The 25,691-nt window shown below is 40.2% G+C and overlaps 2 protein-coding genes across 2 annotated transcripts; one reads left to right on the forward strand and one right to left on the reverse strand.

Moving 5' to 3' along the window:
- Positions 1–427: 427 nt before the first annotated feature.
- On the reverse strand, positions 428–20,299 carry LOC117295640 (DNA mismatch repair protein Msh3-like). Its single transcript, XM_033778346.1, has 22 exons — positions 20,028–20,299; positions 19,261–19,325; positions 17,548–18,113; positions 15,200–15,434; positions 14,734–14,873; positions 14,245–14,411; positions 13,186–13,337; positions 12,298–12,409; positions 10,093–10,177; positions 9,624–9,733; positions 9,083–9,215; positions 8,495–8,682; positions 7,772–7,940; positions 6,946–7,010; positions 6,142–6,258; positions 4,829–4,936; positions 4,595–4,712; positions 4,215–4,372; positions 3,374–3,560; positions 2,403–2,520; positions 1,598–1,772; positions 428–811 (listed from the first exon to the last, which is right to left on the reverse strand). Exons 1-22 carry the CDS (start codon positions 20,297–20,299, stop codon positions 724–726), a joined length of 3,528 nt encoding a protein of 1,175 aa, XP_033634237.1. The 3' UTR covers positions 428–723.
- Positions 20,300–20,455: 156 nt separating this feature from the next.
- Positions 20,456–25,384, forward strand: LOC117295826 (cytosolic iron-sulfur assembly component 2A-like). Its single transcript, XM_033778593.1, has 6 exons — positions 20,456–20,727; positions 20,995–21,201; positions 21,700–21,870; positions 23,166–23,215; positions 23,931–23,976; positions 24,785–25,384. Exons 2-6 carry the CDS (start codon positions 21,021–21,023, stop codon positions 24,883–24,885), a joined length of 549 nt encoding a protein of 182 aa, XP_033634484.1. The 5' UTR covers positions 20,456–20,727; positions 20,995–21,020; the 3' UTR covers positions 24,886–25,384.
- The last annotated feature ends 307 nt before the right edge of the window (positions 25,385–25,691 follow it).

The raw sequence follows: 25,691 nt of genomic DNA on the forward strand, positions 1-25,691 counted from the left end.
TTAAGTGGTCGACCATTTGAAACCAGCCTCATGACCATGGTTTCTTCACGTCTCCCAATAGCCTTTTCCTTGCTAACATGTGTGAAGCGCAGAGAGAAACCAGTGACACTATGGCAAAAAACGCGGTAGGCAATGGAGTGTTGAATACCGGTGTACTGATAGTTGACAAGGCTTCCAAATGAGTCATTCGAGTGACTGTGTCACTGCGCATATACGCCGCTGGTCGGTAGTGGACTAAATGTGCGCACCCCAACTTGCTCATATAGGGGTGCGTTCGTTTAGCTTCCCTGGGTCGACCCCGGTCTGCCCCGGTACGTTCAAATAGCTTTGACGGGCTCAACCGGGTCAGCCCCCAGTGCCCTGCTTGTGGAGTGGGTCACTTGGGGGTGACCTGAGGTGCATGCCATCACTACGAGAGGGCGAGTGCGATCGTTCGATTAGCTCTTGCCAGGGTGAGCACTGCGGGGTAGACCCAGGGAAGCTAAACGAACGCACCCATAGAAGCAACCAGCATTCTGTGGCTTCAACTTCTATAGACCCCGATTCAAACACAACAATGTGAACAGTCCTTGACCGAAATCATTAGTTCTTGGAACCTTCACAAGTAAATAACCACAAACTGCAAGATGCATTGTATCTTGGGACACCTTCACCATGTTCACCTTAAATGACTGCCTGATGTCTGGGGCTGGATTGACAGTGCTTGGCGCCCACTGTGTAGAACTAACGGGACATCTCGACGTCGCCAATGGCTGCCTTGATTCGCTTTGGCGAGTTCCCCCACAGTTTCTTTAGAGACAATTTGTTTGCTCTACAAATGTAAATGGTTGATCAAAATATACAAAACAGTATGTTGGGTGAGTCAAAAAGAAGTTGACCTGGTGAGGTTTATCAAAACAAACAAACGCAAATATTTTGCAATCTTTCCTGCTTATTAGAAGAAGAAAAAAAATGAAAAAAATTGATAATTCCTAAGAGGAGTTGCATTTTATTCTAATTAAGGTACTCATTTTGCAAGCTGTCCACGGAACTCTAGACAAAACAAATGTAAAGCATTTTAGCTAAATACAGCGCGAGTCAAAATGACGTTGAAAGCAATTTATGATTTAAAAACAAACACTAAGAAACAACAACCGAGACTCAAACCCCAGTAAAGCCATGTTAAACGAGCTTTCCTGCTTATCCGGAAAAAAATGAAAACAATTGATAATTTCTAAGAAAATTTATGCCTGTTTTTACTAAAAGCACTCATGTTTGTAACTGTCCAGGAATGTTAATGTTTGACTGGACCTAAACATCTGAGTAAGTAGCAAAGGGTATAGAAAAATTCATAATTTTTGTTTACAAAAACAAAAACCATCCCCCGTGCCCGTCCTCACAGGTAACCATTTATCCCTGGTTGATAAGATGCAATTATGCACAAGTGTCTTACTCTGAGACACGAAGTGTCATTAACGGGATTCGAACCCTCACTATGACTTTGCCACCAGAGCTTGAGTCTGATGCACTAAACCCTACAGCTATGACACGCCTGAGGATTTGAGCCAAATCCACCGATTTTATTGTTAGTGTAACAGAATTCCCAAGTTGTTTTTACCTTGTTGCCATGACAATCTTCTCGAGCTCCCGAGACTTGGTGGCAGCTACTTTGATGATGTCATCCTGTACCGCGGCTAGTCTAGCAACGTTGAGCCCATAGCTTCTAGCTGCAACGCCGGGTACCAGTTGATACAAGAAAGTAATGACATCTAGTGCAGAAGGCTGGTCCTTTTCTAAAACCAAAAGCATAACCCTAGATCCGTTAGTCTCTCTGAACTTCAAATTATGAGTTGCACACAATTTGTTTATCTTTTTTTTATTGCAATAAACATTTTGGTTGTCTTTCTCTTTTTTGCACTGCATCTCTTATCCCCTTGAAATACAGTCCTGCATAGGGAGGCCCATATGGACTTTTTTTGTGACCCCACCGTTACCCAGGCGCACTTTTACAGTGTCTATATTCCACGGGTTCCGGATGCACGTTTCAATAATACCCAAGGGTTTTACCGTTTGTCCCCTACTCACAAGAGCAGGGATGGGTATTCCCAAGGGATGGGTACTCCCCAGGGCATGCAGGGTGGGTACTTCCCGAGGTATGCCCATTTGCCGGGGGCAGATCTGAGGCGGACCAGGGGTAAATCGATCATAGTGTGAAATAAAAAGGCCCGCCGTTATTACCCGAGGGCAACCCCAGAAAACAGAGTAGTGTGAAAAGGGCTCAAGGAATTCTAATCTTAAAGAAGTTTGTCCCCGTTTTCTTGTACAAAAATACTCTAGATCCATCAGTTGTTTTCAACAAGCGCAATCACATCGCTATAAAAGGAAACTCTATTGTCATATATACAAAAAATCTGGTTCCTTGCCTTTTTTGTTCTCGTGAAGTAGGAACGCCATGTGATAATTGGCCACATGGTCTGGAAACAGCCTCTGTAGTTCCGACAATGATGGGTAGTGTGTTACAAAGAGCAGCAGGGGCTTCACCTGTGAAGACAGCACAATGTATGGTTTAAAGAGACACAGACTACATGAGAGAAAGATTGTTGACGCGAGTGCTGTTGGGATTGGAATGGTTTTGAGCTTTTTGCATAAAAAAAAAAACTTGCAAATTACATATGATTTTCTCAGTTTTTTGCAAGTCTATCTTTCTTTATTTTTCACAATAACTTTCAGCGCCCAACTGCCTCTGGGGCGTGTGGTGCCAAGTTTAGAATGTGACTGTTTTTTTTTGAAGGGTTTTTGGACAAAATGGCCTCTATATGGGTAGGCTGCACAGGGCGCACCGTCATGTGAGTAAATTAGGATAACTTACGGACAAACAAACCCCAAGTGCAATAACCACTTGCTTCAGGCGGATCTTAACAACAAAAAGTTACATTGGTTTCATTTTTGTATCACTGACAAGGAAAATTGACTGGTTCAGTTTCAAATAGTTTTGGGTTTGAACAAAGAAAAATTTACGACCTCTGGATTAATGTACCGGAGCTCTACCAATAGATCCATCCAGTAGGCTCCGCCCACGACGCACATGTGAGCAAGAACACGTGGGGCTCTCCAATGCCTTTCTGCACAACTCTGCCGCGCGCGCCAAGATATGCGCACGCATGTCGGACCTTGTCGGACCTTAGTTCCGTTGTGATTGGTCAATCTGCAATGGGGCGGAGCTTAGTGGATCGGTCTATTGAGCCGTGCAGCGGTATGTTGGAAGTCTAACAGAGGGACCACCAAAAGGGCTGGATAGCTCAGTTGGCAGAGCGTCAGGTTGTTAATCCAGAGGTTGTTGGTTCGAATCCTGCTCTAGTAAATTCTCATTGTTCAAACCAAGAACTATGTATACCTCTTGAATGAAATATTTTGCCGTAGCAAATGCAATCGCTACTCCGTCATGGGTGCTCGTCCCTCGGCCCAGCTCGTCTAAGATGACGAGACTACGATCTGTAGCCTGACTCAGGATATCAGAGGCTTCTTGTAACTCCGTCATGAATGTACTTCGCTTCTGGATAATGTTGTCTGATGCTCCCATCCTGTTGGTTGATAACAAAAACATTGGCTGCAAGTTTATCGAAGGGAAAGAACTTCTTAATACATGACACTGAGTTTCCATGATTGTAGTACTATTTCTTGGTACTAAGTAATTGAGTACTAGAGTACTAGTCGAGTACAGGTACTCATACTCAAAGTCCATGCTCAATACTCCACTAAAATGTATAGCTCACATTAATAAAAAAAAATCAATTTGATCTCTAAGTCCCGCTTTTAATTTTCCAAGTGGAAATTACTGGTATAATAATAATAACAATAATAACCAGTTTTTATATGTTGCGCTTTTCACACCCAAAGGGCGTCTCAAAGCGCTTCCAATAATATTACCCCTGGTCACTGGGCCTTAATTCATTCCTTAAACCATCTCAGCTCCCTTAAAGGATAAAAATATGCTCTACTCGGCTAAATCAATCCCAAGAACCATCTCTGCCCTTCACAGGTACCCATTTACCCCTGGGTGGAGAGAAGCAATTATAGTTAAGTGTCTTGCTCAAGGACACAAGTGTCATGACCGAGGTTCGAACCCACACTCTGCTGAACAGAAGCCCCAGAGCTTGAGTTCGGTGCTCTTATCCCCTCGCCCATGCCCACCCTGTATATCAGGGGTTGGTTGCGACAATTTCATTGCACCATACCTTGTGTAAATGGCATCCAAGACCCCAAGCTTAGCAGACTCCGCTGGTACCCAGCTTCCTAGTTGAGCCATAATGGTAATCAGTGCAACCTGTCTGATGTAACTACTCTTACCACCCATATTGGGACCAGTGATGATCATGCAACGTTCTCCTACACCCTGGATGAGAAATAACAGTTTTTTTTTTTTTTTACGATGACAGCTTTATTGCCCTTTTTAATTCAACTTTAAGATGGAAGAGTACCAAACACAATGACATTTAACACAATTTTAACGCAAGTTTAGACACTTGTTTCCCCCAATTAGTGGATTACAAAACTATATTTGGAGCCCCTCTTTATAAATTGTTGAAAAAATGGCTCAAACTTTTTAAAAACTTGCCTCCATGTGAGTACCATTAGGCACATACTGCTCCTGTTCACCTAGCAATGTGCTGACAACCGGATGTCTGCCGCCCTCTATGTGAACTTGAGAGAGGCCATTCTCGCAAAAGATAGGTCTGTGAAAGACAAATATTTTCTTTTTTATGTCAACAGTAAATGAAAGCATCAATTTTAAACAAGGAACAACAAAACATCATTGTTGCCTCTCTTCAAATACTAAATAATGACTCACCTACAATAACCATCTTGTCTCCCAAGTTCAGCCAATGAAAAGAGACAATCTAATGCGGCTAGATGCTGGACTGCTTTCCGATACGCAAGATAACGCTCACCAAATGAACTGGAAAAGGAGATTTTTGGACAATAACATTAATATAGAAAAGTTTGCGGTAACACCATGTAATAACAATCTCTCAATGAGTTGGGGTGGTTCTGAAAAGAACCGTTGGATTAAATTGACGTTTCGATCAGTATGCTCTGATCGTCTTCTGGAGAATGCACTCTCCAGAAGACGATCAGAGCATACTGATCGAAACGTCGAGTTAATCCAACGGTTCTTTTCAGAACCACCCCAACTCATTTAGAGATTGTTATTACATGGTGTTACCGCAAACTTTTCTATATCTTACTTCCACCATGCAAAGTTTCAAATCCTAAATAACATTAATCACAAATCAAGTAACAACCCCTGAAATTTTAAATTCTTGTAATGTGGTGGCTGTGTATTGTGTTGTATGTGAAGGAGTTCTGCACACCCATGCCCCCCCCCCCACCACCCCCTTATTATAAGCCCTGTTACAAAAAAATTGTAAGCACAGTATTTTTTTCTCCTCTGGGCACCTCACTGATCCACCCCTGCAAATGGGCATATACCCTGGGGAAAATAGACAGCCCTGGGCCCAATTTCATGGCTCTGCTTACCGTAAGCACAGAATCGGCGCTTACGGAAGCAGGGAATTCTGTGCTTACGGCAAGCGTATTTCACGGGTTAGCGGTGAATTTGGGCTTCTGCGCGTGCGTACTTCACGTTACTAGGCATTCTACGCTTACAAGGCTAGCGCAGAAATTCGGCGCTTGGACGTAAGCGGGGAATCGCGGTCGTAAGCGCAGAGTTCGGCGGTAAGCAGAGCCATGAAATTGGGCCCTGCTCTGAAGCGGTAAAACTCCTGACTGAGTTCTTGAAATAAGCAACTGGAACCCCTTGGAATAGAGACCTAGGTGAGGACAGTGTGAGAGATAAAAAATGCTCAATCCAGTGACAAAAATTCTGTTGAACCTACATGTAGTTGTCAGTCTGTGGTTGTAACTGGAAAGGGCTCAATTACTACTGACACGTTGTGTCCACAATCATATAGAACCCTGCATGTGTGATAACCATGTGAATGGCTTTAATCTTTTCCGTTTGATGAGCAAAGAAACAGTCTTGAGTTGGGGCAGGCTAGTGCCTGATTATGCCATGGAGCATCACACAAGTTAGAACTCAAGAAAAGTCTGACAAAAGCAAGAAAAATGTAAATGCACAAAAGTTCTGTCAGTCAAACTTACTCCAGGAATTGTAGCCACGCTTTTTGACATTCGATGGTAAGTTGCTCTCTTAGCTGGGAAAGCTTCCTGAAGGATTTCACGATGAATGGACTGTGAAACCGAGTCACTTGCTTGGTGCTTCAAAGAAAAAAATGTATTTTGATGAGGGGGGTATTACTTAATAGCTGTCACATTATGACAAAATAAGACAGAACCAGTTGAATCATTCTGTTACAATTGTTTTTTTCATGTTTTAAGATGGACAGAGGCAAACACTGATTTTATCATCTTCAAACCACCTTTAAAGCCAAGGGTAAAGTGTGCTTAAAGGCACTAGACACTATTGGTAATTACTCAAAATAATTATTAGTATAAAAAACTTACTTGGTAACTAGAATGGAGAGCTGTTGATAGTACAATAGAAACAGCTCCCTCTGAAGTAACATCGTTTTCAAGAAAGAAGTAATTTTCCACGAATTTGATTTCAAAACCTTTAAGAGATTTAGATTTTGAGGTCTCGAAATCACACAACTTTGTGTGACAAGAATGGTTTTTTCTTTTATTATTGTCTCGCAACTTTAACGATCAATTGAGAGTTCATATGTTGAGATACACCAAGTGAGAAGACTAGTCTTTGACAATTACCAATAGTGTCCATTGTCTTTTGTCCCAAACTCTTCAGCTGCTGGCATGGGCTTGTTTGGACATGGGACCCAGAAATGCTATTTTATTTCATAATCCACTCACTTAGTGATAAACTAATAATATCAAATTCAATGGGACAAAGACATTATTATTGTTATTATATGTTTTCAAGAAACTTACGAGCTGATTTTTGTCCAGTCATTCGGTGCTTCTTTTAGAAGGCTGTTCTTGACTTCTATAAGAAACTGAGGTATTAAAAGCAAAGAATTTTGGTTGTTGAAAATTATTCATTTACTGTCAAATCAGTTCATGTTAAAATGGAGTCTTTGATATTTCCCAGTTTTGGCAGAATACAATCACATCGCCGAAGAACTTATTGTAAAATTGACATAAGGCCTCAAAATTAATCAAGGCAGTTATTGGCTGCCCTTTGCACTGACACTGATCTCACACAGGTCTGGTAACCCATGTTGGTTTGTAGAACATGTCACTTTTTAGTGACTTTCACCAACCAAAGTACTTTTATAGCACCAGGCTTACCAGGGTCCAGTTTCACGGCTCTGCTTCTGTCAACAAAGAATCAGCACTTCCGATGATGTCTGCAGTTGCGTCAAGCATATTTCATGGGCTGCAGGGAGTTTTTGCTATTGCGCCTGTTAACTCCACGCATTATCTGCTTAAACAGATATAAAGCGCTTGCACATTAAGCAGAAAATAGTGACAGTTGCGCATAATTTGGTGCTAAGCAGAGTCATGAAACTGGGCATAAGACTCCATTGTTCTTGGAACTGTGCAAACGCTCAGAATTACATAATCAGTTCTAAATTATCGAAGAGTTTGCGGTAACACCATGTAATAACAATCTCTAAATGAGTTGGGGTGGTTCTGAAAAGAACTGTTGGATTAACTCGACGTTTCGATCAGTATGCTCTGATCGTCTTCTGGAGAATGATCATCTTCTAAATTTACAAGGCATGTCGACTGCCGCCTACAGTTTAATACACACCTCCAATCCAGACACTGTCACATATTCCAGGGTTGGTTTCCTTAAGATGCGTCTGATTTCCTTGCGGTGATCGTGAATCTGCCCCAGCACCTTAGTGATGTCAGACTCGCAGCGTACCACCCCAGGGTATGTTGATGTGTCACAGAATAAACTGGTTTTGTTGCCCTCCCTGTCATTAAAACACATCAAGACGTACAATATTGTATACAATAAAACTAACATCAGAAAAGTTCATTTCAAAAGGTGGTCGCATTTTGAGACATCTCTGCAGCAATAACATGTCCACGCAGGAAGGATAACCCCAAGAGGAATACACAATCTGATGACAAGTGTTCACTCAGATACAAATTTTGGAGCATACATAATAACTTGTACCTGTATCTCTGTACATACATGTAACCACATTACTTTCAAGTGAAATGCTTCTCAAAATGCTTTATACTATCGCAAGCTGCTGTAGGCTTCTCACCAATGTTTTTTGTAAGCTATTTGAGACTTTTGAGTCGCTGGCGTCAGCAAACATATAACGGTCCTTTTTGCGGATCCTTTTTTGCAGCTCTGAGACTGCACACGCATGCTCAGTACTGTGCGCATAGGCCTGAGCAGGCACAGTACTGTTAAAAGGACCATCTAAAAGTCTCCCATTGTACATGTAAGAGTGGTTATCTATCAATCGTAAACCTTCCCTTCAAGAATGTTCTAGTAGGCAGACCTTTAACTTACTTCGCAGCCTTCTCATTGATAGCTTGAAAGAAGACGTGAACATCTTCAAGGAGTGATGGGGTCTCACTGAGGATGGTCTTGAGAAGTTCAGACTTGATTTGATCTTCAGCCAGTTGCTGTAGAGATCCCAGGGTGTGGGCTAGCTTACTCAGTGACTTGACTACAGTGTAGAACTCGGCTGAGGAGCACTGCGTATAAGAATGGGATCGCAAAGCAAGTATTACACAACAGCTCAAGGTGATAGTTCAAACTCTAATTCATACCTGGGACAGTTTTTCCACTATGATTGGCCAAGAATCATGTGGCCAAAATATGCAATAAGGTAAGGAGTTTTTAAACATGGCCCGGGGAATATGCGTCAAAAGAGGGCGTTATAACATAATTGTGCAGAGCGCGCATATTTCACGGTAGAATTGAAGTTGGTGGGTCACATAATTGGCTGGCGCATTTCTTAAACTAAAGCGCACAAGTTTTAAGATGGTCACGGCTGCACACAAATACAAGCAGACACAAATCTCTCTTAATCTGCCCTGCACAGCGGGGATGTTTTGTTTTATTTTGTGAAAAAGCATTTTTATAGACACCTACTTTCTTATGGTAAATACTACAGATGCCTTTCTCCAGGTCGGGTAGACGAGCCAGGAGATCTTTAGCTTGGGTCAATGCCTCACAGTCCGACTCTATCAGTTCCTTGACAGCGTCCTGACGGGTCTGAATATCACTGAATTAAAAAAAAAGTGATAACAAAATAATATGTAAAAGAAAAAAGTTGTCAATGCATATGCTTGCAGTATTGCCATGTGTATACAAAACTTCTTTGCTGGCATTGGGAACTACAGTAGGTCTGTTCTATTGCTGCAGAGTAGAGAACATCTTAGTTATAACATCTTAGGGGACTTCTCGTCATCGAACACCTACATGTAACCTTTGGCCCAAACAAATTGATAAACCTCATTCAATGTCAACCTCCCAGTGCATAGTTTGTCTGCCTTTGCAAACATCTAGCTATGAGAACTATATATATAAGGAAAGATCACAAATTGGATTTTGAAGAATTTCGGGGTGGAGTGCTTGATTCAGTCTAGCTTTGTTTGAGTCTTTTGATTTGTAGTTAACATGGTTAACCTACCCTAGTGACATCAGCGGTGTAGCTAACCATTTTCTCAGGAGTCTGCCTCCAAATCTGGTCTTTGTGTGGTTTAGCACCCAGAGGAGACTACCCTTCACTGAGCCATCAGTCTGTCATGGAAATTGAGAATTTTGTCAAAACAATCATTCATAAATACCCCAGACAGTTTCTCTACTCCTATTGGTGGAGAGCGCAGTTGAATGGATGACATTTTCACAGGCTTGTTTTTTCATGCATATGTTGAGAAGTGAGAAGACTGGTCTTTGACAATTACCAAACGTGTACCTTCCCTTGAAGCAAATTTTGTTTTCCGTTGTTTTGCAAAAATAGTGTATGTGTCCATTTTATTAAGTTTCACATTTATAATAGGGAAACTAGATAAGACAATAACGTTCCATTCCTTTATGAATGATTCATTTGCCACAACCCAAAGGTTAAGAGTTAACAATCCTTATTTTTTCATCTGTACCTGGTTCTTGAAGATCTCTAGATTACGGAGAGCATACGCATCAAGCTTCATGAACTTTGATCTTGCCGAGAAGGACACCAGATTGCTGTAAAACAGAGGCAAAAAATGGTCAAACATTGTGGGAGGGGCTTAAAGGGAAGGTATAGTTTTGGTAACCACAACTACAATTAATGGAGATAAAAACTCATTGTTTGGAAGCCTACAGCAGCTTTCGATAGCAAAGAACACTTTTGAGAAACATTTCACTTCAAAGCCACTTAAAAAGAGACTGGACTCTATTGGTAATTGTCAAAGACTAGTCTTCACTGCTGGTGTATCTCTACATACATGTATGCATAAAATAACAAACCTGTGAAAATTTGAGCTCAATCGGTCGTTGAAGTTGCGAGATATAAATTAAAGAAAAAAAACATCTCTGTCGCACCATGGTCACACGAAGTTGTGTGCTTTTCAGATGCTCGATTTTGAGACCTCGGTTTCTAAATAATTTATGAAGTCTCGAAATCACAATTGTGGAAAATTACTTCTTTCTTAAAAACTATGTCACTTCAGAGGGAGCTGTTTCTCAGAATGTTTTATACTAACCTCTCCCTATTACTCGTAAGCAAGAAAGGTTTTATGATAATATTTATTTTGAGTAATTACCATTAGCGTCCACTGTCTTTAAAGGGAAGGTACACGTTTGGTAATTGTGTATCCCATCATATGCATAAAATAACAAGCCTGTGAAAATTTGGGCTCAATCAGTCCTCGAAGTTGCGAGAAAATGATGAAAGAAAAAACACCCTTGTTGGACGAATTTTTCTGCTTTCAGATAGGAATATAAGACTTCTAGCTAGAAGTCTTTTTGTTATTTTAGTGAGAAATTATCTCTTTCTCAAAAACTACATTACTTCAGAGGGAGTCGTTTCCCACAATGTTCTATACTATCAACAGCTCTCCAATGCTTGTTACTAAGTCAGTTTTTAAGTTAATATTTGTTTTGAGTAACTACCAAACGTGTACCTTCCCTTTAACTCCAAAAGGGTGTGACCATGCATATTTGGCAGAGAGAGAGAATAACCTGGCACATCATGGTCTAGTGGTTCAGTGTACAAGACTCAAGTTCCAATTGCCGAGTATAATCAGGGTGTGGGTTCGAATCCCGTTCATGACACTTGTGTCCTTGAGCAAGATACTTAACTAGGGGTAAATGGGTGCTTGTGAGGGCAGAGATGTCTCTTGTGATTGATTTAGCGTGGTGCCCAGGTCAAAATTCCAGTTGAACCTAGTTAACTGGGGTCAACTGGTTCAACTGGATAGTGACCAAACTCGTCCATTTTCCATATTAACCAACTGGTTTGGACTAGGTTTAGCTGTGTTCAACTAGGTTGAAATTATAAACCAGTTGGTCTCTGTCCATTTTCCATATTAAACCAACTGGTTTAAACTGTGTTTAACTAGTTTATCAACTGGTTTCAACTAGTTCCAGTTAGACCCAGTTTAACTAGGTTCAACTAGGTTCAACTGGAATTTCGACCTGGGTGCACTATTAAACTTACAACCACAGGTTGTGTACTCCCCAGGGAGCTGATGATGAGATGGTTTAAAGTCATTGGACACTTTCAGTAAACATTATTGTCCAAGTCCCACACTTCGTGTATCCCAACCTATATATATTAAATAACAAACCTGTGAAAATGTAGGCTCAATCGGTCATCGGAGTCGGGAGAAAATAACGGGAAAACCCACTCTTGTTTCCGCATGTTTCGCCGTGTCATGACATGTGTTTAAAATAAATCCGTAATTCTCGCTATCGAGAATTGATAATTGTTACCGTTTTCTCAAAAAGTAAAGCATTTCATGGAATACTATTTCAAGAGAAGTCTTTCACCATTACCTTCTGTTAACCCTGTAAATTATTTGTAAACCTGTGAACCTTTTTTTTTTTCTGTACCGAAAGTGTCCAATGGCTTTAAGGAATGGAATTCATGGCCCAGTGACAGGAAAAATATTTGAAATGTAATAATCATTCTTTGGAATTGTGCTATATACATGTATAAGTCAATTTATTTTTATTAATAACTTTGGTATATAAACACTATAACAATAAACAACAACTATTGTGTGTAACACTCCAATAAAAGAACAACTCCTCACACATGATTTCTTAATGAGGTCGTTTAGAGAACTTTAGATTGTCAGATTGTGACACCAATTTTATACCTGGCCATCTTGAGTACACGATGAAGCTGGAACTCCTTCAGGTAGGCCAGTAGAGCTGCCAGACAGCAGATAACTGGTACAGGTAGGTTGATCATCTCTTGTAGTCTCCTCCCTGCCGTAATCAAGGAGAAAATTCATTGTCAGTGTCCTAAGGAGGGATTCTGGTGCGGAGACCACGATAAAGCTGGCTTCAAGTCGCGACACTTGTGCCCTTAAGCAAGACACTTGAACCATTGCTTCGTCCTTTGGATGGAGCGTAAACCCATCGAGCTCGTGTAACGCATGTGAAAGAACCCATGCAGTGCACATATCGAAAAGAGAAGAGGTTCGCCCCGTGTTCCTGGCTGTTGCTGCTGTATGCGCGGTGGCACCTTTTGAACACTTGGTGCTACATAATTGGGTCTCAGAATCCATCACTGCAATAACCTATCTTCCTGACAGTTTGTATATACTCAGTTCCTTGAATATACCTTGTTGGTATATACGTGCACTATATAAAACTTAAATATTGTTATTATTCAAGCGTTTGAGGATATACATGTATGGGAGTGGTCATAGCATGTCCCGTCTGCAGACGACACACTAATTCTCATCAGCATCCATAAGCACAACAACATCAATAAAAATGTACAAACATTGTAGTGTATTTCGCGTGGGATGGTAGACAATAATCCACACACTGTGCAAAGGAGCTGCCAAACTGGAAAAACGTTTTATTAACTATACCTGGGAATGCAGGTCATGGTGTGACCTTTGACATGAGCTGTATGCAAAGTAGACAGTACTTAATATTTATGAGCTGGGTGTAACCAAGTGGGCCAAAGCAAATATATCACACACATCATTGTGACATTATTACAAAACTTGCCTTAAAAAAAAACCGATTACCTTGATTCAATTTTCCTGAAGCTGCCTTCTCTTTGGATCCTGATGCCACATCCCCTTCACCGTAGAACGCCGAGATGATCTCCAGAGCTTGTGTGTATTCAAAGTGCCCATTCTCCATCCTCTCAATGCGGATGCGGTCATCATCAGTTGTGCTAAAACAGAGAAATTCAGATTTGACAATAATAATAATATTGAGTTTTTAGGATAAATGCTATTATTATTATTATTGTTATTATTATCTAGCGCCTTTTCACTCCCTACGGGTGTCTCAAAGCGCTTCAAGATATTACCCCTGGTCACTGGGCCTTAATTCACTCCTTAAACCATCTCAGCTCCCTGGGGAGTAAACAGCCTCGTGCAACAAATGCGCTACTCGGCTAAATCAATCACAAGAACCATCTCTGCCCTAACAGGTACCCATTTACCCCTGGGTGGAGAGAAGCACCAATAGTTAAGTGTCTTGCTCAGGGACACAAGTGTCACGACCAGGATTCGAACTCACACTCTGCTGAACAGAAGCATCAGAGCTTGAATTGGGAGCCCCTAACAGCTCGGCCACGACACCCCAACCCCAAACAGTTCATTTATTTAAAAAATTTTTAATTTCCTTTTGAAACGAAATGTGGAAATGTTAGTTTTTTTGAATACATACATTCAAAGGCATACTCAAAATAATTGTTAGCAAAAAAACTTACTTGGTAACGAGTAATGGAGAGCTGTGTTAATAGTATAAAGCATTGTGAGAAACGGCGCCTTCTGAAGTAATGTAGTTTTCGAGAAAGAACTTTTTTCCACGAATTTGATTTTGAGACCTCAGTTTTAGACTTTGAGGTTTCAAAATCAAGCATCTGAAAGCACACAACTTGTGCAACAAGGGCGTTTTTTTCTTCCATTATTCTCTTGCAACTTCAGCGACCAATTGAGCTCAAATTTTCACAGGTTTGTTATTTTGTGCATACATGTATGTCCGGATACACCAAGTGAGAAGACTGGTCTTCGACAATTAACTAATGTGTCTAGCTAGTGGCTTAAAGAAGACAAACCTCAATCACTACTCACCTGCTAGAGACCATGTCTCGTATAAATTTCTCCGTCTTATCGGACATAAGGCTAGGGAGAAGGAGCTCCACCGGTTGGATATGCTGAAGGCGAGTATCTAACTCACTAAGGTGACTGTTGTCATGGAAACTGTCGTAGATGATGTCACCAGTGGCTGGTTGGATGGCCTGTAAAACAAATTACTGCATTATATTGCTTTTAACTCATTTGAAATTGATAACAATAGTGTAGTCGCGATAAGATATCTTATCAACCAATTAAGATGCTCAATGCACTTCAACATAGAGAGACACTTTAAAGACAGGTTTTAAGTTGATGGACTGACTGATATAGCACCTTGTAAGCAATCATTGTGCCCCCTTTTCACAGGTCCAACTCTTTTTGAGATGGATGGGAGGCCTACTACCTGACTACAAGGCATTTTATCATTTATTGCATGTCTATAGAAATACATGTAAGACCATTTTACAATTATGACATAACACTCACCACTAATCCGAATTCCAACTGGTCCTTTTTGACTTTTGCTTTTCCAGGTTTTGTGAACTCACTGAAGCACAACAGGTAGTTGGTAGGAGCAATGGCCGACGACATCTCACATTCGGGATCGCCACTGACAGGGTCCACATGTGTTCAAATTATATTAAGGATTTTATGTGAATGTGAACAGTTATGTCGGGTCGAATGTTCTCATTGTTGTAGTCAATGTTATTGTCTCACGGCGAGTCGCTGACTTGGATTGGAGTCGCCAATTTCATTGACTTGTGGCCTAACTTGACTTGGGGAAGAAAATACTATTCTTAACTTGACTTAAGACTTGACCAGACTTCCACAAAATGCCTTGACTTGAATAAACTTGATTTTTATGACAATGCATTATTGTTATAAAACTAAATTGAACACGAGGAACAGACTACAGCCAGAATTTTTCAAGTTTCTTTGCATCAAAGGATATCTTCCCCAATCAGCGTAGACTTTGTATACAGCGCAGTTAGTTTCCTTTCAAAGGGCGCGCCCTTATTCTCCCCAGCAGCCTTCAGAGCTGCGGTCTCGGTCTGCTTGACCACACCCACTTTGTGACCCTTAGAAACCAGCCGTCGGGTGTGGACAAAGAGACGGTACACAGGGATGCTTGCTACCATGAAGTTATGGTCCAGATGGCAGAAGATGTTCAGCTCTTTGGCAGCAATCTTGAAACAGTGTACAAATATTGAGTTCAACATGTGAAAGAGTAAAAACAAAAGGTGAGGGTTGGGATCCATGATTGTCTGAGGTACATTGATATTTTGTGGTAAGAGTCCAGTAATTTTATAACTTTACCAACAATGCAAATTAGATTGGCCTGCAACTGCCGAGGCCTTAAATTATGGGAAAATGCCTGCAACTGCCTAGGCGGGGTAATTACTAGTTAATAATAATTAATATCTATTACTTACAGCTTTAACCAATGAGCAGGTTCATCCCTGTGAGGGGCAAACACCACCAAGCCAAGTCCAAACCTGCTACATTGGCTAAAGAAAATAGTAGTGAAGAAAACTGCCTTAATAATCGAGAACCTTCTCTGACCAGAGCTGACGATGGAGTGGACGAGCATTTGCTATGCGCCCCTCGTTGTCGTTACAGCAGTTTTCAAAAGAAGAAGGGAACAAAAGCATGCGTCTTTTGTGCACAAAGAAAGCTTTATTTATTCTTAAAGGAATTCACTGCAGATACAATGGTATTTCCACATTACTCATAACCCCTGAAGCTATAGGGTCTTGTCACACTAGGCAACTTTTACAGGCAACTTGGAGACAACCGACTGCAGTGCATGCAAACATTGTCTTTCACGGTCCCTAAAAAAAGAACATTATAATAATAATATTACAAGGAAACTTGTAATGTGCTATGTCTGTCACAGGTGACACTCCTGGCGCAGGAACCCTAACAAAGCTAACAACTGAAGGAACTAATTCAACAAATTCAACAGAAGGAGAGGCAGCTTGTGTGAAGAGGTGGCTTTTGAGTTGGTTCTTGAACGTGTTGAAGGAAGTTTCCTTTCTAAGTTTGATGGGGAGTGAGTTCCGTAGGGAAGGACCAGACCGAGAGAAAGAGCGGTTTCCCCAGGAGTGATGAGAGAGAGGGGTACTCAAATGTGAATGCCCTTTCTTCTGGGAGATTGCCTCTGGTTGCATATTTTAATTGCTTCGTTTTTGAAAGGGCAAGGACACTGAGGCATTTTCTCTTTGGCAAAGGGCGCCCTAGATGAGGAAATGTGTAAATTTCTACTGTGAGCATTTCAAGGGCACCAAGGCAATGTGAAGTATCAGGCCTCTAATTGCCTTGTGTGACATGGGCCTTGGATTCTTAGGGTCATGTCACACAAGAGGCAATTTACAGGCAACCCAGTTCCAGGCCATCTCCTGAAGAAGAGAATTTATTAACATTTCTTTGCAGGCCTGGAATTTCATCTTTGAGAGGGCAAGGTCGTTTTCATATTGCAAAGGGCATTTCCATTTGAAAACCTTAAAGTCAATGGGAAACTTTTGTATGGGCACCAAGGCCAAGACCAGGGGCAACAGAGGCCATCGCCTCCGTAACCTTCGTGTAATTCCACGCCTGTACTTGAATGTTCACATATTATTCTTGGGAATCCTAAGATCAGGTATGCAACTGCCCGTTGAAAAAACAAAAGAGGAAAATTTTCAAAGGCACAACGCAAGTGCGGAGCGAGGCAGCCAAAACGCCACGGGACATATTACCCAAAATGGTACCCTAGAAAATGTTGAGGTTTATTATGCCCGAAGGTGCATTGTTAGCATGTCCTACTGGGCTTATTTTACATGATTGTAGTTGTACACTGTTGTTTTCTTTTTTTCCCTTTTTTTTTTTTTTTTTTTTCATGTAAAAAAAACACAAAAAAACGCAGAATTCTGCAGAAACCCGGACGAGTTGCATGCCTGTAAGATATTGTTTGAAAAGTTACTCATGTGCTTCCAAAGTTGTCCTGTAGCATGCACTGCAGTTGGTTGCCTCCAAGTTGCCAGTAAAGGTTTCCTCGTGTGACAACTGGCCCTAGGTCTACAATAAATCATAATAAAAAACTGTACACTTTTTGTGTGTAAAGGCTAATCCCCATCTAACCCCCGTCAACAGCCTATATGTACATGTGTACATCTTGATCTTGATTAGATAATTGATTTATAAGCTCCAACTGGAGCAACACTCAATGGAAGACAAAAGATTGAGATGGGGATTATTAGTCGTGTGTTTAATTTTGCGCGCAGAATAATCGTGTGTTTTGCGCGCATGTGTATAACTTACCTCAGCATCTTCACCAAAGAATCTGTACCGGTACCCACACTCCACAAAGAGCAGCGTGTCTGGGTGCTGCCTCTTAATCTCAATAAACTGCAGCTCCAGTGGTGTGTATTTCACACTGACCGGTCTGGTTGACGACAACTTGGACGAGACTTCAGCTCTCCCAGAGCTAGATGCATTCTGTTTGTCCGGTTTGGATTGAAACTTCTCCTTCTGAAACGGTCGAACCTTTGTTGTTTTCTGGGTCGTGCTGCTGCGGCTAGCTTTTGACGTTGAAGGAATACTTTCAGTTTCAAACTCTTCTTCAACATCATGCTTGTCGTAACCTTTTGAAGAACTTCGTTTCGGTGGAGGCCTTGTGGTTTTTTGGTCAGAGTTGTGCCGACTTCTCTTTCCCCGTTCTGAGGTAGGGCTTGGGGCTGTATGTGACAGAGTTTTTTTGCTAGCCCCACCACTTTTATCAGTCGTCTTCTTCGATGACACCTTTGTGGTTGATGTTGAAGCGTGCATTGGTGACTGGAAGTGCTTGAGATGTTTAAGTGTATCGCTAGATAGCTGACATGATGATTCTGGTGAAAAAAAAGTTTCTAAAATTATAAACTGATTTGAGGTTGAACAAAAATAAATATACATTATCAGTGGGACTTGAACCAATGACCTCCGGATCACATACCGGCGCTCCTACCAACTGAACTATCCAGCCCTAAGTTGGCGATATCTCCCTATTTTGTCAATATCTTTGTTCGGGGTGCCAGTTAGAAGCCCATTCAACCTGCAACTGCCGCTGTAGCCATGGATCACACCCAAGTTTACGGTACAACCTTGGAAGGGGATCACCTTAAAGCCATTGGCATTTTCGGTAAACAGTATTTTCCAAAGGCCCACACTTCGTGAATCAAAAAATTTAGGCTCAATCGGTCATCGGAATCGGGAGAAAATAACGCGAAAACACACCCTTGTTTACGCACATTTCGCCGTGTCATCACGTGTTTAAAATAAATCCATAATTCTTGATATCGAGAATTTATATTGTTTTACCGTTTTCTCAAAAAGTAAAGCATTTCATGGAATAGTATTTCAAGAGAAGTCTTTCACCATTACCTTCAATAAACCCTGTAGGTTATTTGTAAACCTGTGATTTTTTTTTTTTTTTCTGTTCCGAAAGTGTCCAATGGCATTAAAAGGGGATGCAACTCCAGCTATTAAAGCCATTGGACCCTTTCGGTTCAGGAAAAAAAAAAAAAAGTTCACAGATTTACAAATAACTTACAGGGTTTACAGAAGGCAATGGTGAAAGACTTCTATTGAAATATTATTCCATGAAATGCTTTACTTTTTGAGATAACAGCAAAACAATATAAATTCTCGTTAACGAGAACTACGGATTTATTTGAAACACATGTCATGACACGGCGAAACCCGCGGAAACAAGGGTGGGTTTTTCCGTTGTTTTCTCCCGACTCCGATGACCGATTGAGCCTAAATTTTCACAGGTTTGTTATTTGATGTAGAAGTTGTGGTACACAAAGTGTGGGCCTTGGAAAACACTGTTTACCGAAAGGGTCCAATGGCTTTAACTTGGCCTAGAACCTTGTGATTGCAAGTCCTGCAGACTAACCACTAGTTGCGATGTTACGTTATCGCAACTAACTAAACCACCTGACTATAGTAATCTTCTCTTGTGTGTCTTTTTTTTTCTTTTTTTTTAAAACTTACCATCTTGAATTTTCTGTCTCTTGAAACTTTCTTTTCCGGTTTCCCCCGGTGAGATGAGACGTTTCCTGAAGGGGGAATTTACGCTCACCTATGACAAGAAATGTTTTCATTTAGTTAGCTTTGTTTCCTTCTTGGAAATTGAATGATAAGAACAAGAATGGATTTGTAAATAACAAAATAATCCGAGTATATTTCACATAACTTTTTCACTCAAAAATGATTTAAAAATGCATTACTTTTGCTGTTCACACATTATGAGTGAAGAAGTGACAGTCGGATGAGGAATACAAAATTATTTCCTACACTACACCTTTGTAATCATCCGGTTTTATTAGACCCAGTGTCAGTGACTGGGGCGCTAGATTCTTTTTTTCGAAATTTTGACATTATCGGAGATTCCTTTTTCGAAATTTTGACATTTTCGGATCGTTCTGACCGATAATGATGTCAAAATTTCGAAAAAATGCATCTAGCGCCCCAGTCACTGGGTCTACGGTTTTAATAGAACTACAAAGTACTAATTACTACCAGTACTACCTAACCTAGGCCTAACTGTTGTTACAACAATTCTGCTGACTTTTTATTATTTATATTGTTATCCAACCAAAATATTTACATTTATTTAGGCCTAACTTTAATAATAAAGTTTAAATTATTTATTTAAAGAACAGTGTCGTGTCACTACTCACTGTCAGCATGGTCAGCTGGTCAGTCGAACGCTGTATCATTCCCAAATATCGAAATACATATTTTACAATTATTATTACAGTTTAATGATGATCACCTCAAGAGGTCCACTCCTCTCTGCTTCATTTCTACGACCGCTGTCATCCGGCCCCACCGTCGGGCCCGTGCCACGCCCACCACCACTGGCTCTTCTCGACGAAGCTGCCGCGGCATCATCAGTGGCTACTTTTTGTTGCCGAGGTTTCGCAGGCGAGAAGAATCGAGAAAGTGACACTTGTTTTTTACCAGATGAACTTCCAGAATCAGCACCGTTTGGGGAGCTTTTTAACTTTGAGAAGTTTAGTTTCGGCATGTTTATTTACAATTACATATTATTATTTATTAATAAAGACTGCAAAGAACTTCATCCGTGACATCGTTTCGCGCGATGGAGATTGGCAAAAACGTGGTGTGGAAAGATTTCAAAACAACTTATAGCGCCCTCAACAGTTCAAATCTGTCACTGAAGTTGTAAAATCATGGAGCAACAATAATTTATCTGAGGAATGTTCAGGCTGTCTTTTTTAGATTCAAATAATTATGCAATCTTTAGAGGTTCACAAATTCCGATTACTTTAATTTTGATTTATATAATCCATGGGGCACTAACTTGCATTTTTCAAATCGGGAACGAGCAGATGAAATATGAATAGCCCCCTCATCAAGTGTTAACTCAGTTTTTATAACTACCTGCAAAACAACAAGAAGTCCTCAACACCCTCTAAACAAAAATAATGTTGGGTAAGTGTTGTTTCAAATGATTCATAAACAAAATATAAATTCATATCGGTAATGTCATGGAAGGATGAATGAATGTTCTTCATATCGATAACCTGCCCTAAAACGGACTTTAGTACTGTGTTTGAGCATGGAGGTAGAATTAGTAGCGACCCCTACATCATGTAGTATTTGTACATGCTACGATTGATTGTATGTACCAACACCCATTATTGCCCATCTGTAATAAATAACAATAGAATGAACATCATAAATATTTTTGTTTTTCAGAGACAATCTAAATAATCAAGTTGCCAATGTTCTTTACACTTCTTGGAGTATTCCACCTGTTCATGATGTCTGCTGGAGGCAGCTCTCCATTAGACACAGACAATGGTGATGAAGCGGTTAACCAAGCGAGGGCATCAGGCACAGAGAAAGAGAAGACACAAGATTACGAGGACGAAAACTTGGAAGACGTCGCTGCTGATATTTATGGTATAGACTTCTCCTTTATACTTTATAGGCATACCAATTATCTGCAATTTGTATTACATGTCATCTCACTTACAAAACCATACATTGGTAGTTATTTTCATTGGGGGGGGGGGCTACAAGAGGGGTCAAAGGTTGTCAAATAGTTGGATCCTTTCCGTTTATATGCCACAGAACTTACCACGTGCTAGAGACAGAACCTTCACAGCTTTGCTGCTGACGAATGGAACCATAACTCACAAACATTAAGTCAGCCAGCTCAATTGTACAATCTAAAAAACTACCTAAGACCTACCATTTCCTTTATTAAACGTTTTTTATCACTCTTCATTTTGTGTTCTGATTCACTTATTGTTAAATTATCGCTGTGATTTTGTTTACAAAAAAGAACGTAAAACGAATTGCTTTTGTATAGTTCATTGTCGTTATAATTTACTTACAATGTGTAAATGTACGTATAAATCACATTGTAATACCAACCACTATACTTTCTGTCATCAGACTTGATTAAAGACATCAGAGATCCTGAAAAGCCCAACTCGCTGGAAGACCTTGAAGTTGTGTTTGAGGAAGGTGTAAAAGTTTATCCCTTGAAAGGCTATGAAGATGGGTACATCATTCGTGTTCAGTTCACGCCAACGGTGCCACACTGTTCGTTAGCTACATTGATTGGTATGTTTCAGATATCGTCTGAAATTTTGCATGGTGTGGATAAATAGGAAGAAGCTATAAACAAATAGAAAACTTGGAGGTACAACCATTTGTAAATATTGCTTTTGTGGAAGCGTGGTCTCAACGTTTCAAACTGTATACCTTGCTCGTCTTCCTATGTTCAGACATGTACGGTAGACCAGGCCTGGAATTACATAGGGACCATTGCCTCTATTGACCTTCGTCTTGACCTTAGTGCTCCTTCAAAAGTTTCCTTTAGACTTTAAGATTTTCCAAAGGAAATTCCCTTTGCAAAATAAAAATGGCCTTGCCCTCTTGAAGATGAAATCCAGGCCTCGTAGACCCAATATCATAGAAATGTTGAGCAAAGAATGTTTCTTATTATTGTTCAAGCCAATTAATAGCATTTCTTGGCCAAGAGGATAAGAGCATCGAACTCAAGCTTTGGTGTTTCTATTCTGCAGATCTTAGAGAGTATGGGTTCATGTCCCGGTCGTGACACTTGTGTCCTTAAAGGCACTGTACACCTTTGGTAATCATCCAAGACCAGTGTTCTCACTTGATGTCACACATCTCAACATACACTGACATATATATATGCATAAAATAACAGACCTGTGAAAACTTTGGCTCATTCGGTTATCAAAGTTGCAAGAAAATGATGAAACAATACAAAACCTTGTTGGACGAATCTGTGTGCTTTCAGATAGGAGTAAAAGACTTCTAGCTAGAAGTCTTTGGTTATTTTATTGAGAAATTGCCTCTTTCTAAAAAACTACGTTACTTCAGAGGGAGTCGTTTCCCACAATGGTTTATACTACCAACAGCTCCCCAATGCTCGTTACTAAGTCAGTTTTTAAGTTAATATTTGTTTTGAGTAATTACCAAACGTGTACATGTACCTTCCCTTTAAGCAAGACACTTTATACCATTATTATTGCTGCGTCTTTCAAATGGGACAATCATAAAGCTATATACCTGTGTGTTGTGTCATGCACTTAAAAAAAAACTCTTGCACTGTTCAAAAATAGAAGGGAATTGCCCTAGTGTTCCTGGTTTGATTGGCAGCATATTGTGCCATGCAGCACCTTTGGGTTTGTACTTCACAAAATGTAGATACACATATATTTTGTACCTTGCAGGAAAATTGAATGTGACAGAAATGAGGGCTTTATAAGAAACCACTAGTATCAATATTAAGAATATTACTTAAATATTGATGATTTATGACAAGGATTTTCACAAGGATTCATCCTGTACAATTTAGTGTGAACTGTTTTTGTTTTCTTCGTCAGGTTTGTGTATCAGAGTAAAACTGGAAAGAAGTCTTCCTCAAAAACATAAGGTAAGTTCAGTTCTGACTTTCAATTTCAAGTCAGAAACAAATTTAGCAAGTAAAATATTTTGTTGTTTTGGTGTACATATTATTCTGTTTGAATAATTATGTCCCCTGCTTAGCTGTTTGCTGTTATCAGCTCTCCTGTTATCTACTTCCTGTCACCTTTTTCCTAAACTGAGTCACTACCCTGTTGTTCATGTGAAATGCTCTTTTGTTGAAAATTGCAGCAATGTAAGAAAATCTGTGAAACCTTTTGGTTTAGAAAAATTTTCAATTTCTGTCATATCTTCAGGTTATGTCTCATAAACAGTCAAATTGCAATCGATGCTCAACATGTGAACTAAAAATAGATTTAAGTTGAGTACAAATAGGTAAATATATGATGTGGATCTATTGGAGACTAAGTACAGCACAAAACTGAAAAGCTAAAGCAGGTCTGGAGTTTCATAATTGAAAGGGCAAGGCCATTTTATTTTGCAAAAAAAATCTGAAAGTCAATGTGAAACTTTTGAAGGGGCACCAAGGCCAAGAGCAGGGGCAACAGAGGCCATTGCCTACATGTACATGTACAGGGCCTGCGTGTAATTCCATCCCTGTTAAAGTCCATCTTTAATGTCCAGAGGAAATGGCCTTTTGGACACCTCCCAATTATTGTACTTCAGACATGTCAGACAAACTTTGTAATTTCTGTTCTATTTTGTTTTTGTCTCTCCTACTGTAGCTGGACATTTATATCACAAAAGGCACCCATTCCACAGAAGAAGAAAGTAAGCATTTGCATATTCTCTTGAAGTCAGTCTCAGAACTTTTTTGATTTTGTCCTTTGTTTTACGGTTTCTTAGCGGTGCCGTTACATGTTCATACAGTATAGAAAGACACAGTACAAAGTATTGCAGTGCCTGGCACTTTCATCCTTTTGTTGTTGTTGTTGTTGTTGTTTTTGTTGTTTGTGTTGCTGTTGCTGTTGCTGTGCTGTTGTTGTTGCTGCTCCTGCTCCTGTTGCTGTTGTTGTTGTTAATGCTGAAAGAAAGGCATTTGAATTTAATGAACGTCAATCCTGCTTTATTTCTGTGCTGTTACTTGATGTACCTACCTTGCCCTACCATGTCCTAATCAAGCAAAATATGGCAGTGCCCAGTCCAGCTTTGTGGCGTAACCAGGGTAATCCATTAAACAGGTCAGCTACATTTAAAGGGACACTTTGCCTCGAAATTGCGGTGTTTCCTTTAATTTTGCGAACTAACACGTTCGGGCATTATGTAGAGCCTAAAATTTGACTCCACAAAATGACGTGCCGTGTTAATTTTACGACGATAGGGAAAACTTTGCAATTTCAATGCATTTTTGTGTGGATCATTATATTGTAATGTACTCTTAAAGCATCTTTCCAACCATGCATTTTATAACAAACGGTTTTCAAACCCTTTTCATAGACCAACTCGCCCGATCCAAGACAACGTGTCCCTTTTAATATTACAGCCAATCATTTTCCCTGTATGGTTTATATAAAACTCTGTTTGTGTTGTGTGTCAGATCTTTACTCGGTCCATTGACAACATTTTGATTGTTTTGCAGTTAACAAACAAATCAACGATAAGGAGAGAATAGCAGCTGCAATGGAGAATCCCAACCTCAAAGAACTGGTGGAGAAATGTGTGGCAGAAAATGACACTTGAACATCCTACTGCTTATAGACAATATAAACCTACGCATCACATGTTGGAACATCCTACTGATAGTCGACATAGCCTAATGCATCACATGTGACAATGGAGCCACAGAGCATGGACTGCAAGCAGGCTGATTTGAACGCAGGCAGCTCATAAGGAAAGAAAATATTCTATCTTGTGCTTTGGGGGATTGAATTGTCTTATTTGTATCGACTTTTGATATATAGAAAGGGGGCACATCTCTAAATGTGTTCAGCCGTTATTTATGAAGGGATGCAAAATGTTACACTTTTATCTTAATTCAGACTTTTTAAATCAGCCTGGTGAAGAAAATAGTTGTTACTTTTATCTACTTCTGTAGAGCTGAGGACACTGTTGACTTATGGCACAAAACGTACAGTTTCCCATGGCAAATGTATGGCAGTATGGCCAGGGTTAAAGGCAGTGGACACTATTGGTAACTTCTCAAAATAATTATCATCATAAAACCTTTCTTGATTACAAGTAATGGGGAGCGGTTGATAGTATAAAACATTGTGAGAAAGAGCTCCCTCTGAAGTGGCGTAGTTATCGAGAAAGAAGTAATTTTCCCACGAATTTGATTTTGAGACCTCAAGTTTAGAATTTGAGGTATCGAAATCAAGCATCAGAAAGAACACAACTTCGTGTGACGATGGTGTTTTTTCTTTCATTATTATCTCGCAATTTCGACGACCGATTGAGCTCAAATTTTAACAGGTTTGTTATTTTATGCACATGTTGACATACACCAACTGTGAAGACTAATCTTTGACAATTACCAACAGTGTCCA

The sequence above is a fragment of the Asterias rubens genome, chromosome 10 (genome assembly GCF_902459465.1).
Source record: "Asterias rubens chromosome 10, eAstRub1.3, whole genome shotgun sequence".
NCBI lineage: Eukaryota > Metazoa > Echinodermata > Asteroidea > Forcipulatida > Asteriidae > Asterias > Asterias rubens.